At 37.0% G+C, this 27,414-nt stretch overlaps 2 protein-coding genes across 6 annotated transcripts in view; one reads left to right on the forward strand and one right to left on the reverse strand.

Annotated features, from left to right (window-relative positions):
- The window catches only part of MIB1 (MIB E3 ubiquitin protein ligase 1), a 142,455-nt gene extending 123,278 nt beyond the window's left edge, over positions 1 to 19,177 (reverse strand). The window contains exon 1 of the mRNA XM_077135812.1: positions 18,769 to 19,177. Coding sequence (XP_076991927.1) covers positions 18,769 to 18,997 — 229 coding nt within the window. The 5' untranslated portion in view covers positions 18,998 to 19,177. The remainder of the gene's footprint in view (positions 1 to 18,768) is intronic.
- A 395-nt stretch (positions 19,178 to 19,572) lies between these two features.
- ABHD3 (abhydrolase domain containing 3, phospholipase) overlaps positions 19,573 to 27,414 on the forward strand; it is a 118,790-nt gene continuing 110,948 nt past the window's right edge. For 4 of the 5 annotated variants that reach the window (XM_077135814.1, XM_077135815.1, XM_077135816.1 and 1 more), the window contains exon 1: positions 19,573 to 19,994. The gene's annotated coding sequence lies outside the window, so the exon portion shown is untranslated. The remainder of the gene's footprint in view (positions 19,995 to 27,414) is intronic. The other variant, XM_077135817.1, reaches the window with a different exon arrangement.

The following is a 27,414-nucleotide window of genomic DNA, read 5'->3' on the forward strand; positions in this document are numbered from 1 at the left end:
TATAATTAAATAAAAGCTGAAAACATAAACATCAGGAGTCTAAGCAAATATTTAGAGAAACAAAGTTTCAAATAGTTACCACAGTAATAGGGGATCTAACTGCTACTTAGAAGTTTTTATTTCTTTTAACCCTTACACTGACCTATTTCATGCTGATGAAAATAAAACATATACCTTATTTATATAAACACTTCTCAATGCCACATGCCTGAGATTACATGTTACTAGAATAAACAAAAACGAAAAAAAACGGAGACACGGGTGGTTCAGCGGTAGAATGTTCACCTTGCATGTAGGAGACCCGGGTTCAATTCCCAGACCATGTACCGCCCCCCCAAAAAAACCATAGGACTGAACAACACAGTAAACCTTCTTACAAACAATAGGCTGTAGTTAACGGTACAACTATAAAAATGTTCTTTCATGAATTGTAATATACTATACTAATGCAAGATGTTAATAGGGTGATACTGGGAACTCCCTATTTTATGCATAATTTTCCTGTAAACCTACAACTTCTCTAATAAAAACTGTAAATTCTGGAATAAAAGTTACGTGGAGTAAATGCATTATTATTATAATTAATTCACCACATTTTAATGTTTATTAAGCCATTTTATCTAATCCACAAAAAAGTCTAATAACTATATCTGACAACATAGGAAAGCATCAGGACCTAAAATACCATAATTAACAATAAATATCAGTAATAGTAAATGTCCACACAATGGATGACTAAAACTCTGAGCAAGATATAAAGTAGGTCTCTTATTTAGTTACATCATCACAAAAATAAATATACTAAACAAATTGGCATCCACTATGCACTTAAAAGTTGATGCTAAACTAACTATGCAGCTCTTCAAATAAAAGTTGATGAAAATGTATCTGGAACTCCCCCATCTGACCAAGAGAAAGAAGTCCAGTTTTCCACTACTCCTTATTTAAATATTTTCATCTCTCAGTTCATTTTCCACAAAGCACATAACATTTGTGAGTTCATAATCAATGCCCCAGCTTTCCTTTAAAGGAATCATTTACATACACAATGACAACTGGTAAATTAAAAAAAAAAATCTTCTACAATTCATGGTTTTAAAGAATGTTTCAAGAAAGCCATTAATGTACACAAAAGCACATCTAAATCCTTTTTTGGTTCCCACAGTTCAAATGCCAACAAAGCTACTGAACAGCTGTGAAAGACTAAAGCTGAGAACTGAGAAAAGTACACAAAGCAACCCACTCTGCTACCCAAGTGAGCACGACAGAATTTTAAATGAGAATATAATGAATTGACTTTAAAACAAAAGCTAACATTTAAAAAAAATAAAACAGGACATGGGACAGAAAACCAACAAGGACAACATCTTTTTTACCGACCTCCTACTTTGGTCACTTTTTTGTTTTCCCTTTCTACATCCACTCAATTCATTCTCATCTAAAATCATTCCTTCCCAGTCTAAACTTCCTTACCTGGCAAGAGTTATTCCTTAAAACTTTCATGACATAAACTTAATTCCCTAAGTGAACCTCTTAGCACATTTCCTTTTCTATAATAGACTATCATATTACCCAGGAGTTCAAGCTCTTTCTTCGCTAAGCTTTATGAAGACATCTGCCACCGTTAAATGAACCAACTGATGATAGCTTTTGACTCATTCCACTAATACTCAAATGACCATCTGCTCTATATTATAATGGCATCTCGCCTATGTTCAATAACTTAGATAATTTACATAACTGAAGTCTTCTTGCTGGAAAATTTTATGAAGATAACAGTAAAACACGCTAGCCAACATCAAAAATCACAAGTTTTTATGTAAGCTCAAATTCACAAAGCACTGATTTAAGTAAAAAAATTTTAATTTACTAGATAGAAAATATGGCAGAAAAAGGGAACTACAGTTCTCACTTCAAGCCGTTCAGAAAATGAAACACTTCAATGGATATGGAACAAGATTATCTAACATCACTTTTGAGTATAATGAAAAAAGGAAACAATCTCCTTGTTCATTAACAAGAGAATGGACACAAATATTACTTATAAAATGGGATACTATGCTACATTTTAAATGAACAACAGTCACACAATTTGACATGGATGAATCCTTCAAACACAGTGCTGAGCATAAAAAAATACAGAATACGAAGTGTGACTACAATTCTAAATATTGTTTACATATATATATATATATATATATATATATATATATATAAAGGTAGCATAAATGTAAAGAAGCCACGAGAATGACAAAAACTAATTTCTGGATAGCGGTTACCTTAAGAGAGGAAAAAAGGGAATGCAAATGGGGAGAGGTACACGTGGTGTTTCAATCATATTAGTTATGTTTTGTTTCTAGATGGGTTTGCAGTTTTTCCTTATATTATTAATTTATCTTTTTGGAAATCTTAAATATTACATAATAAATTTTAAAACTTTTTATAGTAAAAAACAAATTCCCCTATTAGGCTAAGTATGGTACACCTAGCTAAATCCCCCAATTTTAGCTCTAATTAAAATATTTCACCTTAACATTAAAAAAGAATTCATAAGTCATTAAGTATTATACAAATATAATTTCTGATTTTGGCACAACTGTGTGCGGTAATCATTCACCCAACCAAGGAATCCTATTTCTGGTTTATGGATTCATTCAACTTTAACCCCAAATCAAATGTAACAAAAAGTATTACAAAGCTTAAGGAGAGTTAATCAACTAAAGTAAGCATCTTATTCTCCCTGAACCATCAAATCACTTAACTGGTTTAGAAATGGTCTCAAATGTAATTGGAATTCCTAATGAGAGGTCTTTGTGACCTGCCAGCTGGTTGGTACAGACCTCTTTACTCAGTCTGGAGAAATACCAAATTAACGAAAGAAGGATTGTTATTATTTATAATACTAGTCATTATTTACTAGGACCAAGCTCAATGCTTCACATACATTTTCTTCTTTAATCATCCTAACAGTCCTAAAAGGTAGATCTTACCATCCTTATTTTATAGATGCAGAAAGCTCAGAGAAGCAACTTGCCTGAAGTCACACATATAGTGACAGGCTTACATTCGAACTCAGGTCAAATTACAAAGCATGGTCTCTTAAGCTCCTCACTCTATCAGGGTCTTTTTCCCACTTAGTTCTTATTCTAGCTGAATAATAATAATCTATCTACGGCATCATGTCCCCCATTCAACCTACTAGATTCAAATTAAGTTATTAAATATTATTGCAATATTTAAGTAAATCTCCAATATATTTTTAAAACTAAAACTATTACCCATTTTTAGTTAATTTCAATATCATACAGAGAAACGTCATTTACTTCCAATGAACCAATAATGTGCATTAAGAAAATGTCTTTACCCTAGAATGAGTTGAGACTCAGCATCAAGGGACTGAGTGGGGGGGGGATTAGGCAAAATATAAAATTAAGAACTGTATCCACTTTAATTTTTTTTCCTGCCAACTCACAGAAGACTCACTATTTGACTTGAGGAGCATAACACTTGAGTATCTTTAGTCCAATCTCATTTTACAAGTGAAGAATTAAGGCTCAAAGAGACTAACATAAAATGGGGGAAAATAAAGAGTGATAGATCTGGAATAGAATCTCTACCCTCAACTCATTACTTGTCAAATCTTGAGCAACTTAGCTCATTTTTCATGGCCTACTTTCTCAGGAGTAAAATGAAGCCTACCAATCAACATTTGTATGAGCATTAAGGGAGATAAAGTGTGTAAAACACTTTGCATAGTGCTTGAGACTTGAGTGGAGCTCCTAAAATATTAGTCTATTTCCCTACTTTACACATCCAGTTGGTAAAACCTAGAGTGAATAAATACCTTGATTCCCTGCTTCCTAAACTAGTGTATTTTCCACTACCCCATGAAGTGACTGGGGAAGAAGAGTGAGCAAGGAACCAGAACATAAAATAGTAGTTATCACTAACCCTTCCCAATTCTTAGAAATCAAAATAACAATATATTTTTTAAATTTTAAAACATTTCCACCCTAATTATTTTTTAGAAACAAAATTTTCACCAAAAAGATAAATCCACTCCTAGGGAAAGCCAAATACTTAAATGAGTGTGCTCAGAGAATGTAATTCTAACCAAAGAAAATCTCTAAAAGGTAAATTTGTCTTTAAAAAAGAAAAAAGTATTCTAAATCCAAAATGAATGTCTGGACTATCTGCTATTTACTATTTATTACATTTATATGCTTCACTAACTTAAACTCCACCTTATCTAAATCGTATTCTACAAATCCATCTATAATTCAATTTAGAATTCAGAACCCACTTTGCCTCAGAAGCAAGGTTTTAAAGACAATTTGCGTTTACGTTTTAAAGACAATTTACATTACAGATTAGAAACTGAACAAAAACAATAAAAATTGCTGCTGTGTCTCTAGCTCCATCTGAGGAGATGGTTCAATCTCCACAATTGTATCCCCATATGTGATGGCAAGAGGCAAGTCAAATTGTGTATGGGCTTATGAATGGATGTGAGTAAAACTTAATATACATGAGCTCCTGCTTGGCAATTTACACAATGCCTTCCAAAGTGAGGTAGCTAAGCCAGGAAGATGATGATTCTTTGAAGTACAAAAGAAAATATAAATTGACAAACCTTTATCTGTAATTACAAAATCCAAAAAGCTCAAGTTTCTTTCTGTTTTAGCAGCAAAATCACCTAATGGTAAAATCTTGAACCAAACAAACAAGAGGCTATATAATGGATGTAGTCATTACTTAGCCCCTTTGTTAACTACTCACATGCTTCATATGTATTTGATTAGAGGGTACTGTTCTAGACCTCACTGTGGGTGTTATTTCTACATGGCAAACACATCACAGCATGGATGTAAAATTTGAACATTTACAAAGTCAACCCTAAGCATTCTGCATAAGGTGTTGAAGCTTCCATTGGAACTTTTATATTTACTTTTTTCCTAAAAATTCAAGTTTTACTAATCGCTAATTAAGTAAAGTGGCACTAATGCCCCTACTGGGTCCCTATAATCACATCACACTACATGGAACACAAGGTATACTGAGGGTGAGAAGGAGTCTGAGGACAAGAAGGGATAAATAAAGACTCTCACTGCTGTTCACTTCTGCATATGAAGACAGGCCTGGTTAAGTGGATTATGGATTGTATCCTAATGATATTTTAAAAAGTGTTGCTGATTATCTTGAGACAAAGTGCTCAAAAGAATCAAAATTAAGGGAGAATCCCATGTTTTTCTTTTAAAAATAATAATTGGTGCTGCTGTCTCTGAGTTGGGCACACTGAGGCAGGTTCTAGTGGCACTGGAAATATGCAAACTGGAATCAAATGAGGATACTGGAAAAAATCTTCCTGCTGGTGTGACACTGACGGAAGAGCAAACACAATAGGAAAGCACAAATCCCTTCTCTCCCTCCAGCCTTCAGGCAGAGCCAAAGGGATCCAGCTGGCAAAGAAAAAACATATGCAGAGTCCAAGTCTCGGCACCAGGGACAATACTGGAGGGTAGGTTTGAAGAGAAGAGGCAATGCTTAAAAACCAGCAAACACACAGCAGAAACGCACTTTTTCCCTTCAGATCTATTATCTTTGTGAGGTCTCCCTTTTAGCTACAGCATCCAGTAAAAACAACAATTGAAATAAACTGCACTTAGAATCAGACTTCACTTGTTAACAATACATTTAAGCAATGTTCTTAAAAGTAATGAACAATCATATTGCTCTCATTTGGAAAAAAGGAATATATTTGATGAGAAAAAAAGTTCTTAGATTTCTATTTTTGTGCATATTTTCCAATGTATTTATTTTATAATTCTAAATGATATATATATATACACACACACACAAACAACTATTACTGGTAAGATGAACATTCCTGGAATAAACATTTTAAGTTTGTAAACCACTGGCTCAGATGACCTAATCTTTCTAAGTTTCAGTTTCTTCATGTGTTAAATGATGCTGATAGTCACATCTATTCCTCATAAGATTACTATGAGACTTAAATGAAACAATTCATGTAAAGTTTCAGGACAGTGCTAAATAGTATTAATTAATTAATGTTATTGTTATAACATTAGTACATGCACTGGCAGACCTTAGTGAGTTTTACTCGTTGAAAAGGGTTGTTAAGTAGCATATGGTTTCTATGTATAGATGCTTTGGAGTCTAGTATGCAAAGGCAAACTGGTGATACAATTAAATCACTTACTAAAAACAACTGTAGTTGTGAAGGAAATCATTAGAAATTAAGACATAAACATTCACTTGTACCTTTCTTCCTATAGACTTTAAATAAACCTCATCTGTGAAAAGCTTAGTTTTTAAAATCTATGTACTTACAACTTTTTTTTTTTTTAACATAGGCAGGCTCCAGGAACTGAGCCTGGGTCTCAGCACAGCAGGCGAGAATTCTGCCACTGAGCCACCAGTGCACCACTCTGTACATACAACTTTTTAACTGCTATAAATATGAAACCATATATGCATTCTTTCCAATAAAATATATAAAAAGCATTCTCTTAAATGTATGGGATGCCACATTTCACTTAAGATGTCTTCCATAAAGCCTGAGCCAATATTTCATTCTATTATCATATTATCATAACATAAAACCAAAAGTAATGACTAAAAACAAACAAAACTCTCAAGGAACTCAGTAAGATGCAGGATTCCTTTTTTTTTTTTGTATGCTGTATAGTGGATTCACATGTCATTATTTTTCCATTATTGCAGCACCATTTGTTGAATTTTTGTTTATTGTATGACAATAAAATAATATACTCATCACCCTATGAATAAACTTTAAGTGGTTTTTAAACCATTCCTATTATAAACATATAATTTTTTTATACACAAGAATTTCTTTATACATATCTCTCTTCACAAATATGTGCCTGAAAAACTCATGGATATACATATAGAAGGAGGTTTTCTGAGTTGCAGGGCATGTGCATTTTCTAAGTGTACAACATGTTGCCAAATCGCTCCTCAAAGTGGTTGTACCAATATATTCTCCCAACAACAGCTTGAGAGTTCTGATTTCCTCTACATTCTCCATCAATACATAGGATTAGTAGACTTTTAATTTTTATCAACTGGATTGGAGTGAGAAGGCATCTTTTTTTAATTTATATATCTTGGATTATCTGTGAGTTAGCTTTGTGAACAGCTACAGTTTTTAGGTCTTTACTATTAACATCAAATTTCCAAAGCTAGAGGAAAATCATTTTTAACATATCTAATCTATTTATTTTATAAAGAAGAAAATCAGCTAGCCCAATTCTAACTAACTGAAATTTTCTCTCCAATTACCCAGGTAATTTAGTTATCTATGATGCCATGACCATAAATACACAAAAATAAATATTAAGAAGCCACCTTACCTTTCATTATAAAACAAAGAAACTTTAAAAAAGTGGTGAGGTTTCAGTAATCTGAATACTGGGCAAGATCTGATAGCTGACTAGATAAGACAATGTCATATCTTCTGCCAAGAACAGAACTTGGCTTCAAGAGAGTGAAACGAGTAACTAGGTCTTTGAACTAATGTGTTTGTAACAAAGAGATTATAAAAGATTAAGGGCCCAAGTAAAATGAAAAAAAACAATATCTGACAGCAAAAGCTGACCAGCTGGAGTGGGAGGATCTGAGAGTCTCATATGCAGTTCAATTAATTGTTTTGGCAGCAAAACTCTTTCACGGGTCTGTTATGTTTACTTACAGAATGTCAAATTCAATTATTTGATAAACTACTTTTTACATATTGTACACACACATAAGACTTCTCATCTTCAACACTAAATGCTACAAGTTAATAGAACAGAGAGCTAGTTTTGAGAGAGAAGGATTTCGAAACTAGAATTGGATATACAACCTAATTATGAGTCAAGTTTGGGGTGGGGAAGGAAGGTCAGCATGGTGAAATAAAGCAATTTTCAAGGCTGCAAAGACTCAAACTACTTATTCTTTCTTAAAAGAATAGGAAAATGGATCTTTCCAGCAAAACAAAAAATGAAGAAAGGGAAAGACGTGGAATGTAAGAAATAGTAATAAGAAAGCACTATAATTTAAAATCCAATTAACTATTAATAATGTGATGGTTAAGTTTAATGCAATTTTAAGAGCAAATCTCCGCTCATATATTTATCTAGGGGAAAAAGGACAATGTTACAGGACTAATTTTCCATGTAGTTTCCATAAAGCCAGAGCTATAGTGTGGAACAGGGAGGATTAAAGAGATTGTGCAATTTTCTATACATACAGAAAATTAATTTTTCAATTTGTTAAATATTAAAAACCATTAGGAGAACTGAAAAAAAAAGGGACATAAAATTTACAAATCAAAGGGAAAAAATACAAAAGAAAGCATGAAAATTTTAAAAGTAACATAGTAGTAAAAACAAAAAAATCCTATCAATCACAACATACACGAACTTAAGTTCCTCTATGAAAAGGCAAAGATTCTCAAGGTGAGTGAAGACAAAATCTAGCTGTATCATATAAAAGAGACATTACTACAACAAACTAACAGAGAAGCTGAAAATAAAGTATACAAAGATAGACTGGTATACACACAAACACAAGCCTGTTTGTATATTACTGCACTGTTCAAAATGACCAAGAAAAGGAAAATATGAAACACTCTAAATGTCCTTCAAAAGGAAAGTAAGAAAAATATTTTATACCTATTAGATACTATGCACCTACTAAAAAGAGTAAGACAGATTCTATGGCTGACCTAAAGAGATGTCCAAGATAAAATAAGCAAAAAAAAAAAAGAAAGCTGAGGAACCATATGTATGATATACCTTTGGGGAGTAAAAAGTTGGGAGTACGTACACATTTCTTTATATAAGTAAGTTTAAGGCATAAAAATAACTGTTACTTTATTTTACTATATAAGGAGTACATACTCAATGATTTAAACAAAACATATATATGTTAAATGGGGAAAACATTTTTTAAAAGCTTTGTATCAATAAAATTTCAACTGTACAAAATACACATTCTAAAGAAACTAAAAGAAAATATACTAAAATATTTGTCTCTAGGCAACAAAATTAAGAGCAACTTTTTTCTTCTTTATACTTTTAGTTATCTCCAAATTTTATAATAAATATGAGCACTTGTATTACAGAAATACATTTTTAAATAGCTTAATCAGCTAAAATCATTAAGAGAAAAGGAAAATCAGGAAAGGATCTTTTGAAAAGCACTTGTCAATTTACAAAAGGTAGAACCACCAAAACTTCATTTCTAGGTTGGCTACTTAAATTTCATAATCAATTTTCCCACAGAAAAAGATTACAAATGTTGATCCTTTCTGAACTACTGAAAGGAAGAGAGAATGACAGGAGAAAGAGCAACAAGCACGCTTTTATCCCCTTATCTGCCATTCACCAGCAATGTGACTGGACACCTTTCTTAACTGAGCCTCAGTTTCCTTTCATCTGTCTTAAGATAGTATCTACCTAACCTCAGATCAAATGACGCAAAAGCTCTCTGAAAAGCACAAAGAGCAATCTTTACTATTAAAAAAAAAAACTCACTCAGAGCTATGACTCTGCTAGAAGACAGAGATACAGGCATATAAGACACACACATACATACACACACACACACACATGCAAAAGAGTTAAAACACAGCACACCCTGCTTTAATAGACAGAAGCATGAGTCAACTGGAAATGCTGGCTAGCAATTAAAGAGGGTACCCACCTGGGAACACAGCCTAAAAGAAATATCTAATCTAATCCGAGGGATATGGTTGTAGATTATAGAACGAGAAATATATTAAGACAGTATTATATGTGTAAAAAACACATATATTAGAAAATCGTTACATATTCCTTTTTTCAATTGTACACGCTCTTCTCTCTGCTCAAAAACACCAGTCTTTAAAACTGAAGACATGTAATACTGCAGGGTGTTGAAAATAGATACTTCAAATGATATTTAACTTTAAATGGTAATTTAATACTTTAAATGGTAATTCATATTTTAAAACTTTAACTTACGTGTGAGACTAAAGCAAAAACTGTTTATTTGGTACAAAATTTATATTTTGACTAGTGCATTTCCTAACATAACTTACGTGGACACCTTAACTGAACACCATAGTACATGGAATCTTGAGTAGGGCATGAGGTTTTGTAGGTTTGTTCAGTGATGCCCCGATAAATCTCAGAGTGATCTGAACAGTGAGTAAAACAGTATTTGCAAAGTCCCCTTGGGAGAATAGGGAGAAAGGGGGAAAATTCAGCTTCCCCACGTGGAGAATTTCTGATATTCTCGCAAGCAGTGGGGACAACCAAAGCAAGAGGCCGAGCCCTCAATCTTGGAGTTTGTTCATATGAAACTTAACCCCCCAAAGGATAGGCTAGGCCTACTTAAAATTAGGCCTAAGAGTTATCCCCAGAACACCTCCTTTGTTGCTCAGATGGGGCCTCTCTCTCTCAGCCAACATGGCAAGCAAACTCATAGCCCTCCCGCTCTCTACACAGGACATGACTCCTAAGGGTGTGGACCTTCCTCGCAACGTGGGACAGAAATCCTAGAATGAGCTGGGACTCAGCATCAAGGGACTGAGAAAACCTTCTCGACCAGAAGGGGGAAGAGCGAAGTGAGACAAAATAAAGGGTCAATGGCTGAGAGATTTCAGAGTCGAGAGGTTATCCTGGAGGTTATTCTTATGAATCATATAGATATCACCTTTTTAGTTAAGGTATAATGGAGAGGCTGGAGGGAACTGCCTGAAATGTAGAGCTGTGTTCCAGTAGTCATGTTTCTTGAAGATGGATTGTATAATGATACAACTTTAGCAGTGTGACTCTGTGATTGTGAAAACCTTGTGTCTGATGCTTCTTTTATCCATCTTATGGACAGATGAGGAAAGCATATGGATTAAAAATAAATAAATAATAGGGGGAACAAATGTTAAAATAAATTTAGTAGACTGAAATGTTAGTGATCAATGAAAGGTAGGGGTAAGGTGTATGTTATGTACGAACTTTTTTCTTTTTATTTCTTTTTCTGAATTGATGCAAATGTTCTGAGAAATGATCATGATGGTGAATATACAACTATGTGATGATATTCTGTTACTGATTATATATCAGGAATGGAATGATCATATGGTAAGAATGTTCATGTTTGTATGTTGTTATATTTTTTAAAAGTTAAAGAAAAAAAAAACTAAAACATGTATTACTAAGCAAACAATCAGGCCTAGAATCTGCTGAGAAAAAAGGAGAAATCAGGGCGGGCCGCGGTGGCTCAGCGGGCAAGAGTGCTTGCCTGCCATGCCGGAGGACCCCGGTTCGATTCCCGGCCCCAGCCCATGTAACAAACAAACAAACAAACAAAATAATAAAATAAAAAAATACTAAAAAAAAAAAAAAAAAAAAGGAGAAATCAGAGAGCCTGGGCATCTCAGACAAGTCACTTAATATCCTATTAGTCAAAGTGTGTCCATGGACCAGCAATATCTACAACACCAGGAAACTTTTTAGAAATACTCTTCTCTGAATCCCAGACCAACTGAATCACAATCTGCATTTTTAAAAGATCCTGACATGACATGTATGCTTACTAAGGCTTGAGAAGCACTGATACAGGGATCTGCAAACTGATTTCTTGAGATTCTTAACTCAACCAAGTTGCAATCTATAGGGATTACCAAGAACTAGATGTAGTTTTTAATTTAAAAAAAAATGTTTTAGAAGATGGATATAAAAAGAGAAGGGCATTTTAAAGAATTTTGTAAAACAGACTGGCTCTGTAGGAAAATCAAGTTTTCTTTGCAGCTACCATTAGTAAAACACCTCTTATGCCATTTCCTCAACCTGTTCAGTCAGGCATCCTATTCCCCAAATACTGTTCCCACAAGTCCTATTTTTCCCTAACAATACCCTTTTCCTCTAGTACTAAAATAGATCAGAAAAGAATAGAGGACCTCAAAAAAGGAAAAGCTAAAGTTTATTAACCTATTTAATATTTTTTATCCAGGGTGAGTACTTTTAAACCTTCAACTAAGCGCAAACATCTGAGGAGTTTTCCCACATGTGACTTGGGAAATTCTTTGCTAAGGGTGGAAAAGGACCAAGAATTTCCCCCCAAATAGCCTGGGCCAACTGAAATTCGAAGCTAGTTTTGAATAAATTCAATTATCTATATCTGTTAATTTTTTTGTCATCCATACCCACAAGTGCAGAACCTTAATAGGAAATTCAAATTCATACTCTCCACTCACTTTCCCTGTTAACAATATAGCGTTTAACTGTAGTTAAACGTCCACAAAACAGTCATATCTAGAAACACATTTCTCCCCAAATCCTATAAAATCAGTTCCTAAATAATAATAAGCCAGCCATACCTACTTTACCACTGGCTCTGCAAAATAAATTTCGAAGTAATTATACTCGCTACAAATTGGCCAGATGTATCTGGATACAAAATAAGACATTATATCACTCAAATATATGCTTCACGCTCCTCTTCACATGGTTTAAGTGTAAATTCGAACATATCAAGTGTCTCCTAAAAGGAAAAAAAATAAAATTCAAATGCCAAAGAATTAGGGATCCCACACATAACTCCTAGACAAATTTCCACCACATAGTGAGAGGAGAAAAGAAAGATTCACAATGATCCAACCATCCCAGAATCCTTAATTCTCAAAAATTTTTCACAAAATTTTGTTAAAAATTACCCATTTCTTAAAAAAACATAAAAAATAAAGTTATCCATTTCTTAATTCCCAAACATACTGCAATACATTTTCTGTTCTGAAAATGTGGATTAAGTAGGGAACAAGAATGAATAATCAAAACAACTCAAAATAGATAAAGCCCCTAGCGTACCACTCCTGTTGCACTCCTCTGGTAAAGCTATGCACTCTCCTGAACTTGGTATTTATCATTACTATGCATTTATATACTTTCACTGCACATGTATATATTTCTAAAACAGAGTCTCAAAAGAGGGGCAGCTTTGCCTCCAAAAAATATCTGGCAATGTCTGGAAATGATTTTGGTTGTCGTGACTGGGGAAAATGATAAACTGCATCTGGTGAGTAGGGACCAGCGATGCTGCTAAACGTCCTACAATGCACAAGACAATGCCCCACAACAAAGAATTATCCCATCCAAAATTTCAACAGTGCCGAGTTTGAGAAACTCTATCTGAAACAATATACACGATTATTTCACATTTTAAAATACCACAGGTTTTCTTTCACAACCTGCTTTATTTGTTTAACATTAATCTTCTCTTCTGTACAGTAGTCTACTCTACAAATTCATTTTTCCAAAAACCAAAAAATATAAATATCAAATTAACTTATCCATTCATTTATCCATTCTGTTAATGAACATTTAAGTTTTCTTCATGTTTTGTTTTACATACAATTCTATGAACATTTTAACATCAACTTTCCCTGGGCTCAGTAAGAGAGTCTCTCTAGGGCAGTGATTTTCAAAGTGCGGTCCTCAAATCCCTTAGGGAAATTCCCAAAACCCTTTCGGAGGCTTCAAGAGTCAAAACTATTTTCACAATAATACTAAAATATTATCCGCCTTTTCCATATTGGATTTGTACTCATGATACAAAAAAAACAATGGTGGGTAAAACTGCTGGTGATTTAGGCAAGTTATCATCATTAATGAGATATACTGATATCACATACTTCCTGATATGATGTACCAAGGGTAAGACATCACTTCTATGGTATTGATGTCAAAAATACAGACTCTGAACTGCATCATAAGAAACAGACAATTTGCAAGACATTCTACAAAATTATTGGTCAGTACTCTTCAAAGGTGTCAAGATCATGACAGACAAAGAAAGACTAAGGAACTGTCCCCAGATTGGAGGCAACTAACATGACAACAAAATGCAACAGAAAAAGGCCATTCATGGGACAAATGGTGAAATGTGAATACAGTCTATGTATTAGTCATTAATATTATATTTTTAAAAATTTTTTATTAATTTTTTTAAAAACATAACAAAAACATTCTTAGCATATGATCATTCTGTTCACACAATATAATCAGTAATTCACAGTATCATCACATAGTTGCTATTCATCATCATGATCATTTCTTACAACATTTGCATCAATTCAGAAAAAGAAAACAGAAAAATTCGTACATCTTACCCCTCCCTTTCATTGATCACTAGCATTTCAATCTACTAAATTTATTTTAACAATTGTTCCCATTATTTATTTTTATTCCATATGTTTTACTTGTCTATTGATAAGGTAGATAAAAGGAGCATCAGACACAAGGTTTTCACAATCACACAGTCATTTTGTGAAAGCTATATCATTATACAATCAGCTTCAAGAAACATGGCTACTGGAACACAGCTCTACATTTTCAGGCAGTTCCCTCCAGCCTCTCCATTACATATTGAATAACAAGGTAATATCTACTCAATGCATAAGAACAACCTCCAGGATAACCTCTTAACTCTGTTTGGAATCTCTCAGTCATTGACACTTTATTTTGTCTCATTTCATTCTTCCCCCTTTTGGTAGAGAAGGTTTTCTCAATCCCTTGATGCTGAGTCTCAGTTCATTCTAGGATTTCTGTTCCACATTGTCAGGAAGGTCCACACCTCTGGGAGTCATGTCCCACGTAGACAGGGGGAGGTCAGTGGGTTTGCTTGTTGTGTTGGCTAGAGAGAGAGCCATCTGAGTAACAGAAGAGGTTCTCTTGGGGGTGACTCTTAGGCCTAATTTTAAATAGGCTTGACCTATCCTTTGTTGGGTTAAGTTTCATATGAGCAAACCCCAAAATTGGGGGCTCAGCCTATTGCTTTCGTTGTCCCCACTGCTTGTGAGAATATCTAGAATTCTCACCTTGGGGAAATTGAATTTTCCTCCTTTCTCACCATTCCCCCAAGGGGGCTTTGCAAATACTTTTTTACTCACTGTTCCAATCACTCTGGGATTTATTGGGGCATCACTCTGGACAAACCTACAAAATCTTATGCCCTAATCAAAGTTCCATGTACTTACGGTGTTCAATTAAGCTGTTCACATAAGCTATATTAGGAAATGCACTAGTTAAAATATAAATTTTGTACTAAACATTTTTTGCTTTAGTCTCACACATTAAGTTAAAATTTTTAAATATTAATTACCCATCTATTTTCAATACCCTGCAGTAATGACATTCCTTTGTTCTTTCTCATGCAAAAACACTTTTAAATTTGTACATTTAGTCACTATCATTATATACTCTAGGCATTCCTAGATTAAACCATTTCAGTCTTTATCGTGTATCTTCCTTCCTGATTTCATTTGTGCCCCCAGCCCTCCTCCCTCTATCATTCTCACATTCAGCTTCATTTAGTGTTCTAACATAATTGTATTATACTTGGGTAGTATCATGTTATCCATTTCTGAGTTCTTACAATCAGTCCTGTTGTACAATCTGTATCCCTTCAGCTCCAATTACCCAATATCTTACCCTACTTCTATCTCCTGATGGTCTCTGTTACCAGTGAAATTCTCCAAATTTATTCACTAACGTCAGTTCATACCAGTGAGACCATCCAGTTATATTAGTCATTAATATTAATTTTCTGGATTTGATAATTGTACTTGATTAGATGTTAACATTCGAAGAGGATGGGTTAAAGGCAAAAGGAAACTCTGTGTTAGTTTGAATCTGTTATGTAGCCCAGAAAAGCCTTGCTCTTCTAATCCTGATTCAATATTGTAGGGTGGGACCTTTTGATTAGGTTGTTTCCATGGAGATGTGACACATCTAATGTGGGTGAGAACTTTTGATTAGATTACATCCATGGAGCTGTGGTGTGCCAAATTGCGGGTGTAACTTTTTTATTAGATGGAGCTGTGATTCAGCCCATTTAAGGTGGATCTTAATTAGTTGACTGGATTCCTTAAAAGTGCCAACAGGGGGAAATATTTGGGAGAAAGCTTAGACTCAGACATTTGGAAATGCAGAGGTCCCAGGAAACACCAGCAGACAGAAGCCAGACAAGAACCAGAGCCCAAAAGACATCGCCATGTGCCTTTCCACGAGATGCTAAGCTAAGAGATAAAACCCAGACACAGTCGTGCATCGAAAGGGCTAAATCAGGACTCACTGATATTTAGGGAGGAAACCACTGGAATCAACAGCTGGAAGCAATAGAATTGGGAACAAGGACCAATAGATGCCAGCCATGTGCCTTCCCACGACACAGACATGGGCTTTTCTTCAGAGTCAAGGTATCTTTCTCTGGCTGCCTTAGTTTGGACATTTTAAGGCCTCAGAACTGTTGACTTGTAACTTAATAAATCCCCTTTATAAAAGCCAATACATTTCTGGTATATTGCATTCCACCAGCTTTAGCAAACAAAAACACCCTTTACTAGTTTTGCAATTTTTTTCTAAGTATGAAATTATTTCAAAATGCAAAGTTACAAAAATCTTAATGTTAATATTATGCAAATAAACATCAAGTAAAATAGAGGCAAGTACTATATATATTTAAGTACTGAGTAACTCCTGCAGAATGTAATGAAATGCCAATGGACATCAATTACTAAATATTGTGAACAGAAAGAAAAACACTGAAAGTAGTATTATAGTCTTGGGGTAAAACAGAGCCAAGAACTTGTGATTTGTTTGATTCTAGAAAACAAAAACAAAAACCCAAACTGAAGGATTAAACCATAGAAATTAAATGTCTGACAAGTTTTCCATATTAAGGGTGGCTATTCTGCATCAAGAAGTGCTCTAAAATTGTCTGCTGAAAGAATCAGACAAACAAGATGAACTGCTATACACAACACATAATGTGTAAAATTATTGTGTAAATTCAACTAAGATTCTAAGACAAATCCCCTGAAAACACTTGCTTTTGTATTAAGATAAGAAAACTATTAATATGACAAATATAGCCCAAATTACAAAACATAATGACATTAATGTCCCTTCAAATAACATAGCAGTACAAGATGTATTTCACTTTACTCACCCTAAAAAGATGACATTTCAATTTACCATAAATTTACACAATTACCAACCCCCAAGAATTCCTCCAAATGGCTGCGTTGTTGCTTATGATAGCATGATAACAAATGTCTCATACACTGCTGCTAGGAGACTAAACTGATAAAATGTCTTCAGAGAACAGTTTAGTCAACACCTATCAACATTTTAAACGTGTACCCTTTGATGCTGTAATCCAATTCTTCAGAAGGACTCAACACATATGCACAAGAACATATGTATACGAATATATTTACTGAATCATAGTTTGTAAGTAAGACCTGAAGCAACATAAATGCCCAGCATTAAGTACTAGTGAAACAAACACTATACTGTCCCTAGAATACTATGCAGCCACAAAAGATAAAAGGTAGACCTATATATATGCTAATATGGAACAATCACCAACTCGTATTAAGTGCAACAAAAGTGCAGAAGAGTAAATATAGTCTATGGTTTGTGCTTAAAAAGGGAGCAGATTTACAGTATATTCATATACATGCTTGTAATGCATAGATTTTTCTTCAAGAATACTCAAGAAACTGTTAACAATGGCTTCCCCTTTGGTATTGTTGAATCTGTTTTTTTATTTTGGCCATGTACATACATCCTTTCATTGTTTAAAAAGTCGGTTATAAAAGAAATACAAATTTATGAATTATCTTTTCAAAAATTGAATTGGTTGGGTTAATTTATTTCGCAATTTATTCCGGCCAACAATAACTATGACCCCATTTCAAGATTGATTAGGCTTTGTCACACATTCATAATGCCTAAGAACCAGCTCATTTAGGCATTCTGAAAAGCATCAAAGTTTAAATTTGATCTATTTTCTACAGAATAGACTACTAAGATAAATCTATTTGAAAATGAATTAGATTAAAATAAACTAGATATTTTGTGAAAGCAAGCCTTCTGTTTAGCATATAACAATTGTACAGTCAATAGCAAACAGACCCCTAAAATTTAGACAATCAAGGGCACTGACTCACTGCTGGGTGAATGGATAATTCTCTGATATAATCTTAAATATGAGAGGAGATATTAAAAAAGGGATTATCAGGAGTCGTCTATGCCTATCTGCCACTCGGAAAAAGTATTTGGCACACAAAAAGTGGTTCAACAGCTTAAGCTGCTTTTCTGATATAATGATACAAAATTAAATATCCTGGATAAAAAAAATCATTACATAGCGTTCCACGGAGTAGTAATCTACTGAACTTCATCAAGTTATGTTGTGTTACAGGTTAAAAAAAAAAAATTCTATCTCAACAAATCTGAGGAACCAGCGGCCTCTTGGCTATTGTGACCGTTCAACTGAGCACCATATGGCAAGGGAAGGGAAGCCTCCCTTCAGACAGTTATCACTCGATAGCTGTTTAATTTCAATACTTATTAGCCAGGCCTCTCTAGACCCCTTCCCTGAAAGTGGGCAGATAGGGGTGGGCCCGTGTTTGGAGTCTTCCCGGTGCTCTGTGCCTTTCAAGCTTGAAGGCATCCCGGTGCTGAAGCTAACTAACATCATTTTCCCTGGAAAGGTCTTTTAGTCTTTTCTGCAAGTTTTTGTTTCGCAGGTATTGTGCCTACAATTCCTTTTGGCTCTTTCCGTTTCCGCTCACCCCGTCGAGGAGCAGCGGGCGAGGCGTTCCACCCGGGGCTCCGCACCCGCGACGCCCACACCCAGCCCGGTCGCCGCTTACCCCCACGCGCGCAGGCTCGAGTCGGGGCCGGGGCTTACCGGTGGGCGCGCTGTCCAGGATGCGTAGGTCGTAGGCCCCCGAGCAGCGGTAGTTGGCGGCGGTGCCGTTGTCCCACACCACCACCACCTCCTCGGGGCTCTCGAAGCTCCGGACGGTGCCGACATGGCCCTCGCCGCCGTCCTGCTTCCCCCACTTCCAGTCCGGGCCGCGCACTACCCGGGCCCCGACCCCTTCCACCATCACCCGGTTATTGCGGGAGTTACTCATCGGGGCCCGGGCGGTGGGCTCCGCCGCTGCCGCCGCCGCCGAAGCCGGGGGACCCGTGAGCGAGCTGGGCCCAGGCCGGACTCTGGGCGCCGGCGGGGGCGGCAGCGAGCCCCGAGCTCCGTGGGAATAGCTCAATACGGGAGTGGCGGCGTGGTCTCCGCGGAGCCCAGGGCAGCTCCGCAGCCGTCGCCGCCGCCGCTGCACCCCCTGCTCGGACTGGAGCCCGGAACGCCGCGGCTCGAGGGGAGGGGGACGTGGGCGGGGGCTCCCCCGCTTCCTCCGGGCTCCGCGGCCGGGCTACAGCGACGGCCGCCAGAAGCCCACGCTATCGGCCGGCCGGGAGCGCGGGGAACGCGGGGGGCCGGGAGAGGCTGGCACAGGGGATACCGCGGGAGCGGCGGCGAGCAAACTTAGGCGCCGGCCTCTCTCCTCCCCCGGCCCCTCGCTCAGGGCTTGACGCCCGAGCGTCGGCGCCGCCTCCTCCCCCGCGGGCAGCGGTGGTACCTCCCGGCGTCTGGAGAGCGCCCGGACCCAGACGCCCCCTTCTCTCGGTCCCCGCGCGCGCTGCCGCGCTCCGCCCAGCCACAGAGTCCCCGCCGGGCGAGAGCGGCTCCACATCCGGGTACTGACGCACCCAAGGCCCTAACAGCACCTTCTCTGTGCGAGCAGGAGGGGGATCCTCCAGTAGTAGTTAGGTGGAAAGGGTTTTGGAGAGACGTGCGACTGGGAAAAGAAAGGCAAGAAAACCGATCCCCAAGCGTCCAATACCCAATGAAACTGCGCGTGCGCGGCCCGGAAAAGGAAGGTAGAGACCCAGTCCCAACTCGAGGCGATAGGGGGCGGAGCCTCGGAGTTGTCGACCGGCAGTACGGCGCGCCCATTGGTTGTGAGGAAAGGGGCGGGGAGAATAACTCCGGCTGGTAGGCCGGGAGGTGTGGCTGGAGGAAGTGAGGATGGAGACGCCACCCCAGCTTTGAGATTGAGTAGCTGTGCTGAGGTCAGTCTTTAAGTTCTGTACCGAGATGTACTATGTGAATTTGGTATTCCTTATGGTTTTAGTCTTTTTTAACAGGGCGGGGAATAGGACAGACTATAGAATAAGGATGACCTGTATTTTTGTATGTGTAAATTGAAAGTACTTCAAACCAGTGATTAATGGTGTATTTTTAAACTGAACAGAATGGTACGGAGAATGATGTCAGCAATAGTTAAGCCCTTTAGAAGGTTTGTCTTGGCTTTGTGCGGAGTCAGGCTGGTAAGTAGACTCCGAACAACTGCAGCTCCTGGAAAATCTAGTTTGTAAGCACCTTACCCGTTGGTAACCAACCCACACCTACAACTTAATTCAAGCCTAACTGTAAAATGCAACCTCTAAAGGAAGATAACAGAACTGAACTAGTGGTTTCTGGCTGCTACTACTTAAATGGCGTTATGGTGTGTAGGGTTTTCAACCACTCTTAGCATAAACTGTTGCTTTTCATAAGAGTCAAGGGAAAAGGGAATTTTCCAGCAGAGTCAAATATAAGCATACCTCATTTTATTGCCTTCGCAGATACTGCGTTTTTGCAAATTAAAGGTTCATGGCAACGTTGCATGAACAAATCTTTTGGCACCATTTTTCCAATAGCATGCGTTCACGGCATGTCTGTTACATTTTATTTAAGGTATATACAGTTTTTAAAACATAATGCTATTGCATACTTAATAGACTTAATACACTTAATGGACCAAAGCATAGTGTAAACATAACCTTTATATGTAAAACAAAAAATTCCTATGACTCACTTTATTGCAGTATTCTGGAACTTAACTGGCAGTATCTCCAAAATATGCCTGTAATCAAGTGGAAAGACAGGAAAAGGATGTAAAAATGTAACCAATGAATTGTTATTAAGTGAAATAAAGTGTTCTTAATTTTTCCTGCAAATAAAAATAAAAGGAAAATACCAATTATGGAGTCTCAAAGGCCAAATACAGCTCCTTTGAGACTAAACAGTTAAAATATTTGCTCAGAATAGGCCAGCCAAATTTTTTACTGTGTTTCAAAATATTTCCACCCTGGAAGTTTTAAATGTGTTATTGCCAAAGCTATTCAACTGCAGCTATTTAACTAAAGACACTGTTGAGTATTTCTACTCAAAGACCTCTTTGGGATCTTTTCTGGTTTTCTTCTTTCCTTGTTAGCCAGTTAGATCACATGAATTAATAAATTGACTTTTCTAATTTAAAATAAACATAGCCACTGTTAAAGTGTTATACTTCAGAGAAGGTCGGGTTTAACAAATTAGTATGATTGCTGAATCATTATATTAATATTTCTTAGTCTCCAGTATCTTAGAGCAGCGAGAAGTAAAAACCTAAAATTGTGGGGTCGTAACACATACCAAACTCTGAAATCTGTTCTACAACTGATTGTGTAATGGGGATTGAAATTTATTACTTTTTTGTATATATATTATTTTCACACAAAAAAAAATCGATTGTGATGATAAATGCACAGCTGTATGATGATACTGTGAACCATTAAAAAAATAATAAAATGAAAAACAAAAAGTGTTATACTTGTGGCTGACTATAAACTGATTCAAGGAAAGGCCAGTTGAAGTATCAGACCCTTAACACTGTCACCTTGCATTTTACATCAAAAGTACCAACAATGGCTTTTAACCTGTTTAAATGTGCTTGGCTCACCCAGGGGTTTTATACTCACTATGATATAGCCTAATATTCACAGGGCTTTTATTTTTAATATCAGAGATTAATTACAATGACTGAATTGTATTTGCCTTATATGAAGATATGTACTTCTTTTTAATGGAAAGAGATCTTTTAAAAATATTTTTATTATAAACAATGAACAAACATACAAACATTCTTGACATGGTTACAATCAGTGGCTCACAATATTATCACATAGTTGGGTATTCATACCCATGATCATTTCTTAGAACATTTGCATCATTCCAGAAAAAGAAAGAAAAAGATAAAACTCGTACATGCCATACCCCTTACCACTCCCTTTCATTGACCACTAGTATTTCAGTCTACTCAGTTTATTTTAACCTTTGTTCCCCTATTATTTATTTCTTATCCATATTTTTTATTCATCTGTCCATACCATAGATAAAAGAAGCATCAGACACAAGGTTTTCACAATCACACAGTCATATTGCGAAAGCTTTATCATATACTCATCTTCAAGAAACATGGCTACTGAAACACAGCTCTATAAGGAAAGGGATCTTAAGAGGTCATCTAGCTCAGTGGTTTTCTTTTCTCTCTCTCTCTTTTTTTTAATCTTTGGACCCCACCCCTCCCAATCCTTTGTTCTTCTCTGTACATTTGTCTATAAAGGTACTAGCCACCTTCGATGAAGCCGTGTAGTAAGGCCGGTGCCCTTCTGTAGCCTTTTCTTCCTCCTACCTTTAGAGGGATCTAAAGAAGCTCATCAGAACCTCTAGAGTACCAGTGAGCAGGAGTATGAAAACCTCAAATTAGCCCCTCATATTTGAGATGAAGAAAATGAAGCTAGGAATGATTATGTGACTTGTTCAGGATTACAGCGAAAGTTCAGAGATGAGCTAAGACAATAACCCAATGGGGTGATTTGCAGTACTCCAGTAAAGGCCATGTTCTTTTCATCTATTTCTGTGGGCCTGGACCTGTTGTAGGTGGGACCTTCTGACTAGGTTATTTCAGTTGAGATGTGATCCACCTCGTTCACAGTGGGTCTTAATCCTTTTTCTGGAGTCCTTTTTAACAGAATAAAACACATACAGAAGCTAAGAGATGAAGTTCAGAGAAGCTGAGAGACAGAGCAGCCAGAAGCTGAAAGCAGTGAAATCCGAGAGAGAAGAACAACCACCTGCCGACCACCTACCTTCCCATGTGGCTGACAGGTCCCAAATGTTGGCAGCCTGTCTTAAGAGTCCAGGTATCATCCTGTTCATGCCTCAACTTGGACATTTTCACATCCGAAGAACTGTAAATTGTAAGCTAATAAATCCCCATTGTAAAAGCCAGTCCATTTCCAGCATATCGCATTTCATCAGCTTTGGCAAACCCAAACATCCAGCTAATAATGTGTGTATGCCTCTAGATTAAACACTCTCTTATCCATCATCCCTTTAAAAAATATATTGTGAACTTGTAGCACTATTATGTTGGTAGGACTATTCCTAGGCCCTTAACTGAGTACAGTTTACCAATGTCTCCAGATGTTTTGATCAGCCGTTCTCTCAATACAAACTTTTTGAATATGTACTTCAAATATCTACTCTTCCTTATGTACAAACTATATATTTGTACTCCTATGTTACATATGTGATAAAGCATACTCAAAAATAGAAATTATAAAAAATGAGATAGAAAACTTAGGTGAAAGTTTTCATATTTTCTTCCTTCACCTTCTGCATCTCTAGAGGTTTAATTTGGTAGCCTCCAAAGATGACACATAGTAGTCATTTTGAAGACTACTATGTCATGCATGTTTCTATTAAATTTGAAACTAAGTTAGTTTACACATATGTTTTCTTAGCTGCTAGATTTGTTCAGAAACATTAAGGGTCATTCAAAACTAGTAAGACTTCTATTCTAAAGATAGTAAGATAAAATAAATTCTTGCCCCAGAAAGAAGTAGGTAAGTTGCTACTTATCTACCACTCTACTACTGTGAATGAATTTCTGGCTGATTACAGACAATAAAAAAGTATAATGTTTGGAGGGTAACCTTCTTAGTTATAATTACACTATCTGCTATAGCATATAGGCCCCAAAACATATATAGGTTCAAATATAATAGAAGTTTTTTCCCATTCATATAATAATCCAAGGCTGTCCCCCATATGGTGATTCAGGGACTCATGCCCTCCTACATCCCCTAAGGTTTTTATGTTTAGCTGAAGGGAGAAGGAAACTGCAGAGGGGCACGCACACTTCTCAAATCCCTTGGCCCAAAATGGCTTATATAATTTGTCATATCCCATGGTCTGGAATTCAAGCATATCTAATTGAAAGGGAGGAGAAATGTAGTATAGCTGTGTGCCCAAGAAGAAAAATGTATAGGTTAGTGTCCCCTTAGGAAAACAAATCACTCTATTTCAAACAGAAGGAATTCAATATCAAGAATTGTTACAAAAGAGTTGGAAGGGATGCAGAAGCAGAAAGAGACTAATAACTATAGAAAGCTCTACCCCCCACCCAGCATGAAAGGAGCTGTGTTAGTTAGATTCAGTTGTCAACTTGGCCAGGTGAGCATACCTAGTCTTGTTGCTGAGGCCATAAGCCAATGGTGCGTGAACCTCATCTGTTGCCAATTACATCTGCAGTCAGCTAGGAGGCGTGTCTGCTGCAATGAGTGATGTCTGACTTAATTGACTGGTGCTTAAATGGGAGATTGCAACGTAGCACTGTTAGCAGCTTGGCATTCCTCATCTTGGCACTTGCAGCTCAGCCCGGGCCCTTGGAGATGGAGAAAGAAATCACCCTGGGGAAAGTTGTTGGAACCCAGGGGCCTGGAGAGAAGACCAGCAGAGATCATCCTGTACCTTCCACGTAAGAAAGAACCTCAGTGGAAAGTTAGCTGCCTTTCCTCTGAAGAACCAACAAAATAAATCCCCTTTTATTAAAAGCCAATCCGTCTCTGGTGTGTTGCATTCCGGCAGCTAGCAAACTAGAACAGGAGCAAAGGAAAAAAATGGTGTTAATAGGGCCCAAGGTCATGATTCCATAGAGGTTCCTAATGTGGGAACTGTTGCCAGTTTGCAGTAAGCCAGGAACCCACACTCATGTGCAGCTGCAAGAGACCAGGAGCCTGAGGTCACCTACCATTATCACTACCACTACCCAAGCCAGAGCTCTGTAAGTACAGGGCACACTCTGCCACTGCAGTTGCTGAAACTGCCCTACCTGAGTAGGAACCTGGAAGCTGCTGGAAGCTCATCAGAAACAAGAAACGAAAAATGACATTTCCTCTCTTCTGTCCATCTCCCTTCAGTCTCCCACAATGAACAAGAACGTTATATTCTTCTGGGTACTCACATGAGTCTCACCATTCTGCCATACTTAAGCTTCCATATGACAAAAATAATAACAATATCATATGTTATCCACAATCTCACCTGGAAATTCAGTAAACCTAAAGACTAATTTAAAAAGTTAGCAAACGCCAATAAAATTGACAGACTTAAGTTAGAATGGCCATAGGCCAAATACCCCTAAAGAGAGAGATATAAAGATCAAAGATAATAGTGGAGTTATACAGAGAAGATTTAGGATTTAACAAAGAATATGATTGCTGAATCATTAAATTGATATCTCTTTTAGTTTACAATATCTTGGGGCAGCTAGAAGTAAAAACCTAAAATTGTGGAATTGAAACCTATGCCAAACTCTGAAATCTGTTCTATAACTAATTGTAGTGCTATGCTTTGAAATTTATTGCTTTCTTGTATATATGTTATTTTTCACCAAAAAAAAAGTTGATTGTGACGATAAAAAATATTTATTCCTTCTAGCCTCATATTCTGGAGCAGTCAGAAGGAAATGTTTGAGAGGATCATAGGGTAGCCCATGACAAATTCTGGGATCTGTCCTATGACTACTTGTTGAAAAGTACTTTGAAAGCTATTGCTTACTTCTTTCTTTGCTTTGTATATATGTTATATTATACGATAAAAAAAGAAAAGTTAAAAAAATTGACAGTCCTTTACCTAGTCTGACCAAGAAAAAAAAAGAGAGAAGACCCAAACCACCCATACACTTATATATAAAATACTAGGGGAAAGGAGGAAAATAATTGATTTCATATACATAACAAGAAAGGAAGAAAATAAGCACAGCTATCACTAACCTCATTTCTGTTACTGGTCATAAGGCCATACTTGATATTTATAACACTTGTCTTGCATATTGTGCTGTACCCTGGTGGAAACGTTCCTCCCTTGGGAACTAAGTCTTTTAAACAGGTAAAACCCAAAGTTGTGGAAATAGAAATTATGAAGGTTAATTTTGTATGTCAACTGGGCTAGGTTTTGGGCATCCAGTTGTTTAGTCAAATACCTGCCTAGTTATTGCTGTGGAGGTATTTCATAGATGGGATTAGCATCTACAATCAGTTCATCCTAAATAAAGATTGTTCTCCATAATGTGGGTGGGCCTCGTTGTTTGTTAAGCTGCCAGAATACAATATACCAGAAATGGAATGGCTTTTATAAAGGGAATTTGATAAGTTACACATTTACAGTTCTAAGCCTATAAAAATGTCCAAACTAAGATGTGATGGTTAGGTTCTGATGTCAGCTTGGCCAGGTGATATGCACAGTTGTCTGGTCAGGCAAGTAATGGCCTGACTGTTGGTGCAAGGATATTTTGTGGCTGATTGATAAATCGGAAGGCTGGTTTATTAAATCATCAGCCAGTTGATTGCAGCTGTGGCTGATTATATCTGCAATCAACAAAGGGCGTTTCTCCTACAAACAAGATAATTCAATCAGTTGAAGACTATTAAAGAAGAGAGACTTTTTCACTGCTTCTTCAGCCAGCAAGCCTCTCCTGTGGATTTCATCAAGACCCTTCATCAGAGCTGTCAGCTTCACAGCCTGCCCTATAGATTTTGGACTCTTCCATTCCCACGATTGTGTGAGACACCTTTAAAAATCTCATATTTATAGATATCTCCTGTTGATTCTGTTTCTCTAGAGAGCCCTGATTAATATGTAAGGCATCCAGGAAAAGAAACTGTTTTAGTTACCTAAAGCTGCTGGAATGCAATATACCATAAATGGAATGGCTTTTAAATTTATTAAGTTGTGAGTTTACAGCTTGAAGGCCATGATAATGTCCAAATTAAGGCACCAATAAGTGTTTACCTTCATTTAAGAAAGACTGTGCCATCTAGAACACCTCTGTCAGCTGGGAAGGCACATGGCTTGTGTCTGCTGGAGGCTTTGGCTTCTGAACACCTCTGACAGCTGGGAAGTCTGCTAGCTTTCCCTCCTTATTGCATAGGGCTTCCCTGGGAACATTTCCCTTCTGCATCTCCAAAGGTCTTTGGTTGTGTGGGCTCTGTCTACACTGAGCTTTTTGCAAATGGTTCTCTCTTGAAGGACTCCAGTAAGCAACCCTACCTTGAATGGGTGGAGACACATCTCCATGGAAATTATCTAATCAAAAATTTCCACCCACAATTGGGTGAGTCACATCTCCATGGAAACAATCAAAAAGATCCCACCCAGTAATATTGAATGATGATTAAAGAACTTAGCTTTTTTGGGGTACATGACAGTTTCAAATCAGCACATTCCACCCCTTTGGATCCCAAAAAGGCATGTTCTTTGCAAATGAAGAATACATTCATTCCATCACAATGTCACAAAGCCTTAAACCATTTCAGTAAAAATATGAATACCATATAAAGT

Source organism: Tamandua tetradactyla, chromosome 18 (assembly GCF_023851605.1).
Source record: "Tamandua tetradactyla isolate mTamTet1 chromosome 18, mTamTet1.pri, whole genome shotgun sequence".
NCBI classification, from domain to species: Eukaryota; Metazoa; Chordata; class Mammalia; order Pilosa; family Myrmecophagidae; genus Tamandua; species Tamandua tetradactyla.